Here is a 15720-nt window from a genome sequence, read left to right as displayed (position 1 = left end):
ACGAGCCTATCTAAATCCCAGTAACGAGTAACGCGTTCCCGGTTTTGGCATGTTAACTAGTTACCGTGCTCGTTACCACAATAATAACGTAGTTACTGTAACGCGTTACTTAATAACGCGTTAGTCCCAACACTGTTAATGAATTCAACCAAAACTGCCAGGTCAGTATACTCCTTGTGACGACTCTGCCTGCTTACACTAAGAACCCGCAAGTGTTTGTCTTCCATCGCTATGGTTGATTCCAAGGTCTCAGTACTGACCTGGAAGTGCATGGACTTGTGGGACCTCACAGAGGTAACACGAGATCTCACAAAATTTTTACAAATGTACATCTTGTTTTCTTTTTTTTCTCCACTGTCTCCAATGTTAATTTCTTTAACACTTCTGCTTAAGAATGTCCATACTTTTGCTATCTCCGCTTGTGACAGACTTACTTCATTTTTTTGAAGTTGCTGTCCATCTTCTTGAGTAGAATCTGCAACTGAAAAGGAAAATCTTTAATGCAAAGCATGTTATAGAAAAAGGTTTTTGAGGTTTTATAGAATTGCCATTAAATTGTATCGTTTACATTCTTACAAATAAGGATACAAAGAAGCTCACCTGGATCAGCAGCAGGTACTGAGGTGAATATAGAGTATGATTGCTCGTTTCCTGGAGGGGACTAGTTTGAAAAAACAAAATAAGGCAGAAGTGAGAGGATAATTATTGAAGAGATGATGGGAAAATTGGAATCGTGAAAAAAATTATTTGTAACAATACATTTAACCCGATACCCTTATAATACACATACTGGAAATTGGCCCCATAAAGAATTTGGACACTTCAACACCAAACTTCTGTGATGTTTCATATGGAACTTAATGAAATTCTCCCGGCTGGAGATTTTAACTGGTTGCCTTCTGTTCCTCAGGGAGTTTAAGTCTATGTCTACAAAACTAATTGTTGAGTCTGTGTTTCCACAGGCCCCACTAGTTTAGAGACTTATTCCTCATGAAGAACGAAAAACAAGACAGAACATCTTCAACCGGTCTTTTACTCGCTAGCGAGGAAAGGCTTGGTCAGAACCAGGCTGTGAAACTAAATGCTCCTCACCTGTCTCCAGATCAACTCCTTCCAAGAGCAGCTCTCCTCGTAGCCTTTTATTCCCATGACAGTTACAGTTTACACGGTAAAACACAAGCACCTCCCACCGAAAACCCCCCCTCCAATGGTTCTAAGACAAGGCACTGTGTATATGTGTGTGTGTGTATGTGTGTCTATGTGCGTGTGTGTGTGCGTGCGTGTGTGTGTCCTCTTGATCACAACATCCTTGGTCATAAGGGGGTAATCTCCCCACACCCAATATATGGTTCAATTCCTGTATTGGTACACCATACACAACACAGGTGAAGACATAAAAGGGCAGGAAGTTTACCAAACAACAGACAGAATCTTCACATGGGATGTGTCTGTGATAAAACACTACAGCCTCCTCCCAGAACCTCGAGAGGCTGGGGAGGGGTCAGACAAAGGAATGCCTTTGATCCTATAGTTTGAACTAAGACTTTACAAATTTAAGAAACACAATGACAACATTCAACAATTTGACTTAACACTAATTTACAGCTAAAACTCACCCAAATCTTAAATGCCCAGAAAATTATTTATTTTTAACTGAGACTCTGGTTTGGAAATGATATCAGTGGCCACTGTGTGGTAGCTGCAGTTAGACAATTGAAGCTCCAAAATCAAGACCACAAACAGTGTTTAACTGAACTTTTAACCATTTCTGTGATCAAGCTTTCTCTCGTGATTTATGGAACTATAACTGGAATAGAATCACCTCCACATCACTGTTGTAGAGCTGGTATGGAAATTATTATATGATGCGTTTATCAAAATTATAAATAAACATGTGCCCATCTGACTGCCAAAACAGTCCTACCACACATGTGCCGTACAAGGTTCATCCTACCTGACACATTGACATGCAGAATATATTTCCCTCATAACATCTTATACAAATCAAACATGTAACATAATAACCCAAACAATGCCAAAAATGATCTTCTATGGATTGACTCTAATAATTACTGAGTATACATCACTGATCTCTGTTTGTGCATACTGGAGGTATTTCCCCTCCTTGTTATGATTAGTGCTGGGGTCATGACTCAAAAAACCAAAACAAAACTATTACACTGAACAGTTTTCTTAAAAGCAATGCTGTACTTTTTTAACTACTCCAAGGAGAGAACAATTAATTAAACTATTCTTTACATCCCCTCTGCGAATCGCTATCTTATCGTGGTGGAGGGGTTTGTGTGTCCCAGGGATCCCAGGGGCTATGTTGTCTGGGGGCTTTTGCCCCCTGGTAGGGTCTCCCATGGGAAATTGGTCCTGGGTGAGGGACCAGACAAAGAGCGATTCAGAAGACCCCTATGAACAGTTCACCCTGCCCGGGATAGGGTTACCGGGGCCCCGCCCTGGAGCCAGGTCTGGGAAGGGTGCCTGAGGGCGAGCATCTGGTGGCCGGGCCTTAGTCCATGGGGCCCGGCCGGGCACAGCCCAAAAAAGGGACATGGGCCCATCTTCCTGCAGGCCCACCACCCGCAGGAGGCACCGTAGGGGTCGGGTGCAATGTGAGCCGGGCGGCGGCGAAGGACCTGGCACACCGATCCCCGGCTACCAAGACTAGCAATTGGGACATGGAATGTCACCTATCTGGTGGGGAAGGAGCCTGAGCTAGTCCGTGAGGTTGAGAGGTACCGGCTAGATATAGTCAGGCTCACCTCAACGCATGGCCTGGGCTCTGGAACCAGTCTCCTGGAAAGGGGCTGGACTCTGTCTCAGTCTGGAGTTGCCCCTGGTGAGAGGCGGTGGGCTGGGGTGGGTATCTTGGTATCCCCTTGGCTTGGTGCTGGTATGATGGGGTTTCTCCTAGAGGAGGAGAGAGTTTGTTCCCTTTGCCTTCGGGTCAGGGAAGGTAACATTTATGCCAAGCGGCAGTTTAGAGTACCCAGCCTTCTTGGAGTCCCTAGGTGTGGCACTGGAGGGTGCTCCTCCTGGGGACTCTGTTGTCCTACTGGGAGACCTGGAAGGGCGTGATTGGGAGGGACGGCCTCCCGGATCTGAACCCGAGCGGTGTTTTGTTATTGGGCTTTTGTGCAAACAACAGTTTGGCCATAATGAACACCATGTCAAAACATAAGAGTAGGGCTGCACGATTTTGCATAAAATGAGAATCACGATTTTTTTGCTTAGAATTGAGATCACGATTCTCTCACGATTTTCTTTTCCAGTATAAATATTTATTGCACTTATTAAATGCACATCAACTTCGTAACAGTTGAGACTGAACATAAAAACAATAAACAAACATAAAAACAACAAATGTCTCACATTTTGTTGTTGCCGCAAAATGTTGTACTGCTTGAAATTCCGTCTCCACCATTGCTCGACACTGCGTGTATAGAGCAGGTAGTGCAACAATAGAAAAATAGTTGCGGGACGGCACTGTGTAGCGTTTGTCTAGGGTGTTGATCATTTTCCTAAATCCCTCGTTTTGCACAGTGTTGATGGGAGCCATATCTTTGGTCAGGTGATAAGTGATAGCCTCCGTAATTTCTTTGTGCCTGCGGGAGTTCGACGGGTATAGGGAAGCGCTGTATAAGGTTCCCGTTATTGATGTTTGGGTGGTTGACCGGAACGGATTTTCTCCTGTCACTTTCTCGTCATCCCTGACGTGCTCTCCGTTGTTTTTTCCCTGCTAATTTTAGCATCACACGGCACAGCTTCTGTATCACGTGGTATAAGGCTCCGCCCTTGTCATTTGTTGAGCAGGAAGAGTGAGTGCTTGTTTTCATGCAGATTACATCCCGAATCAAAATGCGGTACAATCGTCGTCGTCTTTTTTTTTTTTTTTTAATCGTTGTCATTTGGAAATAAGATTGCACATAAGTATGAATCGAGATCGCGATTTTCTAACGATTAATCGTGCAGCCCTACATAAGAGTGTCCATAAGTGCACGCGGCACCAGGACACTCTAGGCCACAGGTCGATGATCGATTTTGTAATCGTATCAACAGGCCTTAGGCCATATGTTTTGGACACTCGGGTAAAGAGAGGGGCTGAGCGGTCGACTGATCACCACCTGGTGTACAACAAAATCTCCAGTGTTAAATTAACACTAGAGAGTGTCTATATGGGTCCACACCTCTGAGTGTTAAATACAACACTGTTGAGTGTTAAATTAACACTTTTGACAGTGTTATATGTTTAAAAGTAACCTAGTCAGTTTTGAAGATTAACAATGGCTAACCCTGAGCAGTGCTGATTTTCTAACACTGGAAAATAACTCAAAATGTTAGAAATATTCCAGTGTTAGAAAATCAGCACTGCTCAGGGTTAGTCTTTGTTAATCTTCAAAACTGACTAGGTTACTTTTAAACATATAACACTGTCAAAAGTGTTAATTTAACACTCAACAGTGTTGTATTTAACACTCAGAGGTGTGGACCCATATAGACACTCTCTAGTGTTTTAATTTAACACTGGAGATTTTGCTGTGTGGTGAGTTGGATCAGGTGGCGAGGGAGGACACTGGACAGACCAAATTTTGATAGAACAGTAGCAGTATAATGTCCTTGTAAGTGGATATCAGGCCCTTGTAGAGCAAAATTGAGTATTTTGGTCTAAATAACCCAAAATGTGATGTCCACATATGTGGACGCCAGGTCCTAGGAGGTTAATGAATCGGTATGAACGCAACACTGCTGACAACACAAAACCCAGCACAAAGAGACTTCAGCAGTGATTCTCCTTTAGAAACATGAACAGGTGGTAGAAATGATGTCCAGCCTTACTGTTCATCATTGCTTTTTTTACCTGTTGAAGTTCAGGGTCTCACTGCTGCTGCACTTGGCATCCACTCAGATTTAATGTCACTATGGATTCTTGGCTAGCTTATCATTAGCATACTTGCAAAGAGCCGAAGTTCTATTTGCACTATAATGCAGTTGTTTCTATTCTTGATGGAGTATGCATTTTACCATCGCACCCTTGTCCATTTGTTCAGCAAAAATAAAAGTAAGGTCCAAATCTGAATTGTAGACTTTGTCACTATCGTCCACCTCTGACACATGGACTGAAATCAGCTGATTATATTATAAGTGGCACCTTTAATCAAATTTACAGGCAAGCAGAGTAACAATTCAAAGGTACAACCAGTTCTCTGCAAGAAGTGATTCCCATCCCTACTCATAAATGTTATCTGAAAATACATGTGACTGCTCACAGTTTAAAATTTCTCTAGCCACAAAGCCTATTAATAGTGCAAACATGTCATTCCATTGACACTACGTGAATTTCAGTATTTTGAAAGGGGTTAAAGGATTTTTTTTTTAAAATTACTTCAAAAAGTACCCATCTGCCACAGCTCGAAGTGTCCAGATACTTTTCAGAGCCACTAACTCAGAATGTTTCTCAGAGCTTTTGTTTTTAATTACCACTTCTCCAAGATGCGTTGTGTTCATTAAGCCATCTACAATTGAAAGTAAAAAAAAATAGTATAAACATATACATAGTATATACTATAGATAAGAATTGCAAAGAGCTCAAAGTCACTTAGCGTTTACAATACCAGTGCAGTGGGCTTGTGAGCTACAAGAAAAAACAACCAGACAGTGATTTTCATGGACATAATACAGAAACCATTGGAAACAGTTGCAGAAAAGGTTAAAGCATGTCTTACCTGCTGGTAACAGAATTTACTGGAACTATTAAAAAAAAAAGAAAACATAAAAGTAATTGCTGATCAAACAACTTTCATGATCCATAAGGAAATATTGGAGAAAAGAAATACTAAAGTAAAACTAAACAAACCAGTTCTGATCAGTAGACACAGAAGCTTAAGTTTTAAGTCACATGACATGAGATGTAATTTAGGCTTGAGATATTTACTTTGGAATTATAATGCTACAACACGCAAAACTATGAGCTTCCATGCCCAATCCAATTTTCCATCTGACTCGACTGCACATGATATCATAGCTATATTAAATTGAGAAAATAAATGAAGCAGATAAAATGCTCACATATATTTATTTATTTATTTATTATTTCTATGCAAATGTCTATGCAAATCCTGAAAATGAACTAGAATTTTTTTTGTAAAAATAAAAGTGGAAAAACCTTGATACAATTTGCATTTAAAATAATTTTGTCTAATTCTCAATTTAAATAAAAAGTGTATTTGAAGATCATTAAAAGATAAATAAAAATTTACAGCATTTCTCACCAGTTCTTTTCAGATTCCTCACAAGTACACATCCCAGTAAGACAACACCCACAGCAACTCCACAACCAGTTGAAACCACCAGTTTCCATATCAGTAAATCTGTTTTGCAGCACAAGAGGTCATAAACAAGAAAATCTTACTTTTTCAGTTGCACAAAACTAAGACTGAGACAGTGAAACCAACCATTAACAAATTGTTTACCATAGATAATGGAGTAACCATTTCTAAGATGATAATTTAAAATGTTGGTTACATTTTGAGATTTGTTTTTTCAAAATAACATACCATCACATAGAGATGTATTTTTATTTGTAAATTTGGAGTTTGAAAACAAAGATAGACTTATACCTGTTATTTTTATGAGATTATATAACATGTATCCTATGCAGTGGTGGGCAAGTTACTTTGAAAAGTAATTAATTATAGTTACTAGTTACTTCTTCAAAAAAGTAACTGAGTTACAATATTCTAAAAGTAATTAATTACTTGAAAAGTAACTATTGCTTTACTTTAAAAAAAATGTTTAACCCTCTGGGGTCCAGGGTATACTTGGCCATTTTTAACTACTTTTGATTTGAACTCTACATTTCACCTTTAAAAACTATTTGGTCTCATTCTTTTCAGCACAACCTCACGTGTCTAAATTTGCAGTCCTGTTTTCATTTTGACATACTGTATTAACACAATTGATCTAAAATCAGACACAAAACATAAAATCAGAGTAGAAAAAGTTATATTTTTAACTGTAGCAACCACACATATGTTTAATGAATCATATTTCATAACTTGTCAATTTTAAAATCCTATGCACAAGTTTTGCAAACAATAAAGTTATTTGCATCCATTTACCTTTTACCTTGATTTTTTTAAATAACCATTTCAAACTATTTACAGAACAATCAGCTGTTCTGCATTCAATAAGATGCCACACAAATTATTTGTACCACTCCAAAACAATAATTTCTGTCCACTATAAAGGAGAACATCACAGCCTGATACCTGCAGGTCTGACAGCAGCAGGTGTATCACTCCTTTTTCTACCTGGAGACAGCAGTCGCCTCATTGTTCTGACACACAACACAAAACACTACACACTAACTACACAAGACAACACATTAATTACACACTCCAAACACGCTAAACGTTACAAATCTCTCACATCTCAAAACTCGTTTTCTCTCTCTATCTGCTCTTTCCTGCTCTCTCTCTCTCTCTCTCTCTAGCCATCACTCCTAAAACACTCCTAAAACGCCCTCTGTTTGTTTGTTTGTTTGTTTTGCTCATAAGCAGAGAGTGCTTGCTAGCGCTGTCCTTAGACAGTAAACGTGATGAAACTATTGAGGAAAAAACGCTGCCTATATAATGTTTATCATGACTCTGGTTTTACATGGCCTAAATCTAAACTAAATCTTTGCATTTAGTTTTTATCTAAAGCTTACGCAGCATTATAACTTTTTTGGATTCTGAGTCATAAAACAAAGATAAATTCAGATCTGTCACTGTTTTGTAATTAGATAACATTTATGTGGCACCAGTATTTTAAAAACAGAGTAGTGGACAAACTTGAAACAAACAAAAAAAACCAACAACAACAAAGATAACAAAAATACCAAAAAAAAAAAAGAAAAAAGAAATGTCACGCTGTCCCAGTAAAATATTTTAATGAAGGATACCTTTATCAACTGTCTCCCCAGATGATACTGTACCAGGATTGAAGGTTGTGAAATCTGTGGTTCTTTTATCCTTGAGATTTGCTCCTAAATAAACATTTAAAAGTGAAATGTTATAGCACAAAATATCTGTGATGAGGATACTGCATAAATGTATAAATGAAAGAAAAGAAAGTCATTCACTTTGTACTGTATTCATTTGGTTGTGAATAAAATACAGGTGGATAAGATTAAAAAAATCATTGCATTCTGGATTTATTTATATTTTTTTGTAAATTTGAAAACAGATAGGTTTATACCTGTTATTTTATGTGATTACATAACATGTGGAACAGTAGTGGACAAACTAGAAAATGATATTGCAGGCACACTGTAACAATGACATATGTTCATGATAGATACGTGTGTGAACTTTGTGTCCAGGTGTTTTTTTTACCAGGTCTGACAGTGGTTAAATCTTTGGTTCTTCCATCCTTTGAAGTTGTCCCTAAACACAATTTAAGACTGGAATATTACAGCAGGAAACATCTGTGATTAGCATACTGTGAATGAGGTGGAATAGAAAGTCCATTTCTACATCCTTGCATTTTCTTTTTATTTACATCTTGATACAGAATCAGAACTTCTGTAAATTTGGTTTTGTAAAACAAAGATTTAATTAGAACAGTTACTGTTGTGTAATTAAATAATATTTACTGTATGTGACACTAATGTTTTTTAAATTAGAATAGTGGACAAACTTAAAACACATTATGTTTTATGATGATGATGTTTTATCAGGAATGATGGTTGTTAAATCTGTCGTGCTTGCATCCTTTGGATTTTCCACTGAAGTCACATTTAAAACTGAAATGTTACGATACACAACATCTGCTGTTATGATATTGTATGAATATTTCAATTCCAATTTTATTTATAGAGCACCAAATTACAAAAACAGTTGCCTTAAGGCACTTTATATTTTAAGGTAGACCCTAAAATTATACAATATATAATGTGTTGTATATTGTATTATATAATGTATTATTGTATATGTCCAATATATAATAGGGTAGAATAGAAAATCACTTACTTTGTACTTTAATGGTGGACATGTTACTGTATGGAGATGTTAACTCTCCAGACCGTGCAGTGTAAGAACATTTCAGTTTAATTTCAGCAGGTGATCTGAGATGTGCCAACTCCAGCAGTTTGGTTGCTGTCAGTGTCGTTAGACAGGAAAACCTGTTGACTATTCCTCCACTCAAAGTGTAGAAATCACATTCAGGCACAGAAACAGATGGGGGAGTCTCACAGTTGAGTGTGACTGAGTCTGTCTCTGTGATCACCAGTGGATTAACGATGAGTTTAGGTGGAAGAGGAGCTGAAGAATTGAAGCATTAATTAACATTAGGATTATATCTGTGAACATGAGCAACATGCTAAAAGTATGTGTTACTTGTGTTGAGGCTGCATTAAGATGCCATCAGTAATCAGTGCTAAAGCCACTGACTTTGAATGATGATGCTGGAAAAGTTACTGTATGGAGAGTTTGGTGCTCCAGGCTGCGTTGTGTAAAAACAGTTCAGTTTAACAGTAGCAGGTGATTTGAGATTTGCCATCTTCAGCAGTTCGGTTGCTGTCAGTGTCGTTAAGCAGGGCAATTCTTTAACAGTTGCTCCAGTGGAAGAGTAGAAAGAACACTGAGACATAGGAACAGAGGATGGAGCCTCGCATTTCAGTGTGACTGAATCTGTTTCTGTGATCTCTGATCTGCTCACTGTCAGTTTAGGTTCAGGAAGAGCTGTAAAGTAAGAGAATAACATACATTTAGGCCCATTTATATTTGGACACAATCGTTGATTTTTACCAGTTTATTCCAATTTAGTTATATAATGGGCATAGAGCTGAGTCTGCACAAAATCTGTAGGTGTGTTGGGTATTTGAGGATATGCAGATTCCAAAAGGATGAAGCATTTCAGAGTTTCAGCTCCTTAACATGTGCCACCCTCTTTTTAAAGAAACTAAAAGTAACCGGACAATTGACTCAAAGGCTATTTCATGGGCAGGTGTGGGTAATTCCCCCGTTATGTCCTTATCAACTAAATAGATAAAAGGCCTGCAGTTGATTTGAGGTGTGGTGCTTGCATTTGGAAGATTTTGCTGTGAACAGACAAAATGCGGTTAAAGCAGCTCACCATGTGGGTAAAACAAGCCATCCTTAAGCTGTGCAGGAAAAAAAAACCCATCTGAGAAATTGCTACATTATTGTGAGTTGTAAAATTTAGTTTAGTACATCCCAAGAAAGTGAGAAAGCACTGGTAAACTCAGCAACACAAAAAGACCTGGCTATTCATGGAGGACAACGGTGGTAGATGATCACAGAAAAATTTCCATGGTGATGAGAAATCCCTTCACAACAGCCAACCAAGTGAAAAAACACTCTCCAGGAGGAAGGTGTATCGATGTCCAAGTCTAACATAAAGAGAAGAATGTATGAAAATAAATAGAGAGAAGTTCACTGTAAGGCGCCAGCCGCTAACAAGCTTCAAGAATAGGAAGGCTAGCTCATGATCCAAAGCATATCATATCATCTGTAAAAGACAGGCAGAGGCAGTGGGTTGGCTTGGCGTGCATGGCTGCAAGTGGAACTGAGACACTAGTGTTTATTGACGATGTGACACAGGACAGAAGCAGCAGATGATTTCTGGGGTGTTCAGAGACATAATGTCTGCTTAAATCCAGCTATATGCAGTAAAATTAATTGGGCGGCATTTCATAATACAGATGGACAATAACATACACCCAGAGCAACCCAGGAGTTTATTAAAGCACAGAAGTGGATTATTCTTGAATGGCCGAGTCAGTCACCTGACCTTTGTCCAACTGAGAATGCATTTCACTTGCTGGAGACTAAACTTTGGACAGAAAGACCCACAAACGAACAACAACTGAAGGCTGCTGCAAAAAAGGCCTGGCAGAGCATTAAAAAGGAGGAAACCCAGTATCTGCTGATGTCCATGAGTTCGACTACAGGCCGTTATGGACAGCAAAGAGTACCAAGTATTAGAAATTAACATCTTATTTTGAGTTATTAATTTAAATTGTTGTCCAATTGCTTTTGAGCCCCTGTTGTCTCTGCGCACCTATTTCTGGAGCGAACTGTATGTGTATGAATTATGTTAAATATCGATAAAAGTGACTGTCAAAAGCAATATCAAATTCATAGACTGACCTTTGATCTCACAGAAAGAATCTGTTGGAGAAACAATTAGTTAATAAATTAAATAGTTCCAATAGTAATATTACATTAGAAAGATTAAAAATTCAACTTTACATTTCTATTAAGTGTAAGTAGCAGTATTCACATTTAAACAATATATATGAGAGAAAGTTTAACTTACAGAGAAGGATGACAAACGATAGATGTCCAGTCATGATGAAATCGAGTCACAACTGAACTGGCAGAAATGCCTCCAGAGACTACATCTACCTGACTTTAACAAACACTCGTCTTTGACACGTCACACACATGTCAGGAAACCAAAGCAGCATCAATATAAAATAACAGCTTCTGACTGGCCACAGAAACACATTCACATAGTCCTCTATAAACCCACAGCATGTTGTATTTTTAGATTGCATTTCATCAGTGCAGACCAACTGCTGCAAAATATCAGAACCAGTGAAATAAACTAAAAATATAAATGTCAGTCTCAGTTCAACATGAGTGTTACGATACTGCAATATAATATTGTCTGTGTGTTTTTAGCCAGATTAGCAAAAGTACTCACAACAAGTCCGTTAAAGGTGTTTTCCTGCTGGGTCAGTATGGTTCAGGGCTCAAAGTTAGTACAGCAGTACAGGTTGTGGTCGCAAATTTTGAAGCCATCCTGATAACCTTCTTCCACCAAGGATGTGGAGATCCAACCCTTTTAGATCCAATTAAAATCAAGACACTCAAAAAGATGCTCTGTAAAAGAGTAGAATTCTTGGAACAGAGTTTAATACACTGAATCATATGAACAGCAGGAAAAATACATACAGACATTTAGCAAGAGAATTACATAGCAGAAATCAAGCAAAGCAAATCCCTGGGGTGTACAGTAATGATGGGATTTCCGGCTCTTTTTAGAGAACTGGCTCTTTCGGCTCGGCTCACTAAAAAGAGCCGACTCTTTCGGATCCGAACCGGCTCTTCAGGTTGTTTTGTTGCTTTAATTAATTTATTATTAAGAATAATATAAAATTATGCACAAAAGGAATTACTAATGTAAAAAAAGTGGTTTTATTTATATATGTTTAAACATATTACACAATTGAAAGCATATGTGTATTAATACACATATGCTTTCAATTGTGTAATTTAAGTGATAAATACACAAACAATTGTTTGTGTATTTCTACACAAGCACTCATATATATTCAAATAATTTAAAAAAAAAAGTTAATTTACCTGTTTCTACCACACACCAAATCCGGTCGTTGGTACTTGCTGGCTTGTGTAGCCTCTAGGTAACAAAAGCTCAACGCTGGGCGTAGCATTCTGGAGCACTTCTGTTGTGTTTTGTACGTGTTTTGGAGTTTTTACATACTTCTGAGTTTTTACGTGCTTCTGAGTTTTTACGTGTTTTGGAGTTTTTACGTGTTTTGTCTCTTGGGGCCACCGTAAATATACTTTTATTTATTCACTCCACATAAAATGTAATAAATAAATCATATAATACAAAAAACCAACTATTCACATTTCAACTTTTGACTATTTAAATTTTTAGCTTTTTCCTTTTAAACAAATTTAAAGTGAAACAACACAAAACACTGCAAACCACAACACAATTAAATATAAATTACAATATGAAAACAAAAAGAAGATGCATATTCTCTGTCATATGGGCCTGCATGAATAAACTTTCTGAATCCTTTATCATCTGCAACTGAAAATAGTTGTGGATGATTACTATACCTTTCTGATGTGACGTTGTTGTCCCTGGCTCTCTTTCTCTCTCCCTCCCGCTCTGTCCCTGTGCTACTGCAAGTGTAACTACCGCCCCTCCCCCCTCTGCCCAGCGCAAAACACAAGGCTCGCGTGCAGAGTGAAGCGGAAAAAAAGTGTGAGAGAGAGGGGTGAAAGAAAGAAAAAGAAAAACACGGCTTGCGATAAGGAGGCAGCTCGCGTCGTTCACGTCAAAGATCCGGCTCTAAGAGCCATTTCGTTCGTGACCGACACATCACTAGTGTACAGCCTTAAGCACAGAGAGTAGAGCAACGCAGAGTCGGACAGAGAGTAACAGCAGAGGGGGGAAGAGTGCTGGGGTGTCCTCTGGTCCCCTAATATATAGGGACCAGTATCCACGCCCCCTGCTGCTGGGTAACTTTCCCACCCGTCCAAACACAGCTGCAGGGGTCAGGTAGAGGCCAAGGTCTTGGCCAAAGGCCAGTCAGGACTCTGACTACTCCTTGCTCTAGCTTATCACAAAAGGTCATGACACGGTCAAACATCACACATTAATCCTAATTACTAAATCTTACACAGCAAGTGGCAGATATAGTATGTGTGTGTGTGTGTCTATATCGTTTACAGTGTTACTGTTTTTGGTTGTGCTGCATTAAAGACGTTGAGTGTGTATTAGGGAAGGTTAGTTAGAGTAAATTATTCAGGAGAACTCTCCTCTTACATTAACTGCCCTGTTACTGTACCACCTTAATAAACCTCGGTGAAGTAAAATGTCTTGTGCTTAAGACTCTACATGAAAGTTAAAATATATATGTTCAGTGCACATAGACATATAGTGTATATAGTTACATAGTTATACATATCATACAAAAATCCACCACAAGGTCACATGACTCCTTCATCTTCATAAAGACATTTTCTCCTGCATAGTAGTTACAGAAGTAAGTAGTGTGAAGGTATTTGTGAGGGGATCCCAACCACCACACAATTACATCACTTCTTATTTTAAGCAAAGCAGAATGCTGAGAACTTAAGATAAAATCAATTCAAGCTTTATAATATGGTAATACTATCCTATAATGCTAAAACATCAGCCACTATTACCTCATTATCGTGAGGTTATTAGCTGATTTTTGGTCAGTATTATCCAGTCAAATCAGTATATTATTACTCACCTGTAACCATTAACATTATATTACTCGAAAATTCCCAAATTCCCAATTCCCAAATTTCTATATTATTGCCTTCTTGGTTCTACCATCTTACCCCACTTTTACCTCATTATTACTGAGCTGTAACAGAAAGTGCTACAATAGTTTAATAACACACAAGTTCTTCCATTGTTAAGCTGTTTGTTTATTTCCATGAAATCAAATGTGTCTTACTGTTTATTAGTGAAAAATGAAAAAAAAATTATGGTCCTTTCTGCAAGCATTTGAGCAAGATATTTTGAAACAGCTGATAACTACAGACACATACAGGTCAATATTTAATGTCCCAATCTGACTTTTTAACATTCACAGTCATAAGACTTTATAAAATTGTGGGCCCCATGCACTCTTGTATAAAAGGGCTTCAATCTCTTCTGTGCAGTAGCTGGAAACTCAAACTGAAAGCAGCTGACTTGTTTACAGGCCTTTTTGTATTTCTTTACATTGGTTTCTGTTTTCCACTTTTATGTGGTTATTCTATGGACTTGTTTTGCATTTCTTCACAGTAATTTTTGGTCCATGTTTCTCTGTTTCCTAAACTCTTACGGTGTGTTCACATAGACGCGAACAAAAACGCACCAGACGCCCCTAATTTGACGCGTGCACATTCACACCTCGACGCGTGTCCAACACAAATCAATCGCGCATCAAAATATGCAATTTTGACGCACGTGAACTGGAAATGTGGGAGGAAGTTGTGCCAGATGGTATCTTTGCAAGATGGCAGCTGTCGAGCTAGCACTTGAAGAGAGAGTCTCCGTTCTATATTTACTGTGGAGAGCAGAACAGCGGCGTTAAGGACGTCCTTGCCGTACCTAGGTTCATCAGCAGTTTGGTGAGTTTCACCACTTGCTCCAGGAGTTGCGCATGGATGATTTCAGCGGTACCACCGTCTTTCACTCACCCAGTTTGAGGACCTGCTGTCCCGCGTCGGTCCCAGAATCGCCCGCTTAGTCACCAACTATGGGCTCAAAATGTGGTCATAAATACTTTGTACTTGTAAAAAAGATTTGTATGTGTAAAAAAGATTTGTGTGTGCGTAAAAAAGATTTGTATGTGTAAAAAGAATTTGTGTGTGCGTAAAAAAGATTTGTATGTGTAAAAAAGATTTGCATGTGTAAAAAGAATTTGTGTGTGCGTAAAAAAGATTTGTATGTGTAAAAAAGATTTGTATGTGTAAAAAAGATTTGTGTGTGCGTAAAAAAGATTTGTGTGTGTAAAAAAGCGCCCCTCCGACAGCCAAACCCATCTGCTCTCTGATTGGATTGTTACATTTGTGATTGACATGACATTGACCAATCAGATGAAGGGAAGAAAAATAGGGTCAAAAATCCGTACTTGTAACTTGCAGGGGTTTTTTTTCTAAGTCCACACACAAATCTTTTTTACACATACAAATCTTTTTTACGCACACACAAATCTTTTTTACACATACAAATCTTTTTTACGCACACACAAATCTTTTTTACACATACAAATCTTTTTTACGCACACACAAATCTTTTTTACACATACAAATCTTTTTTACGCACACACAAATCTTTTTTACGCACACACAAATCTGTTTTACACATACAAATCTTTTTTACGCACACACAAATCTTTTTTACGCACACACAAATCTGTTT

The 15720-nt window shown here is 38.3% G+C and overlaps 1 protein-coding gene across 1 annotated transcript in view; it reads right to left on the bottom strand.

The window, feature by feature from the left end:
• The window catches only part of LOC147330724 (uncharacterized), a 61940-nt gene that overhangs the window by 2479 nt on the left and 43741 nt on the right, over nt 1–15720 (bottom strand). Inside the window, exons 8-14 of the mRNA XM_086294070.1 lie at nt 9441–9793; nt 9021–9311; nt 5733–5757; nt 5622–5641; nt 5488–5522; nt 601–661; nt 435–481 (exon numbers count right to left, since the gene is read on the bottom strand). Coding sequence (XP_086150196.1) covers nt 435–481; nt 601–661; nt 5488–5522; nt 5622–5641; nt 5733–5757; nt 9021–9311; nt 9441–9793 — 832 coding nt within the window. The remainder of the gene's footprint in view (nt 1–434; nt 482–600; nt 662–5487; nt 5523–5621; nt 5642–5732; nt 5758–9020; nt 9312–9440; nt 9794–15720) is intronic.

This window comes from Aulonocara sp. 'chitande type north' Nkhata Bay, linkage group LG5 (genome assembly GCF_057382095.1).
Source record: "Aulonocara sp. 'chitande type north' Nkhata Bay isolate Kocher_YH1m ecotype deep benthic linkage group LG5, A_spYH_male_GT1.1, whole genome shotgun sequence".
NCBI classification, from domain to species: Eukaryota; Metazoa; Chordata; class Actinopteri; order Cichliformes; family Cichlidae; genus Aulonocara; species Aulonocara sp. 'chitande type north' Nkhata Bay.
The sequence above is the reverse complement of the archived record's forward strand: the minus strand, read 5'-3'. Positions and strand labels throughout refer to the sequence as shown.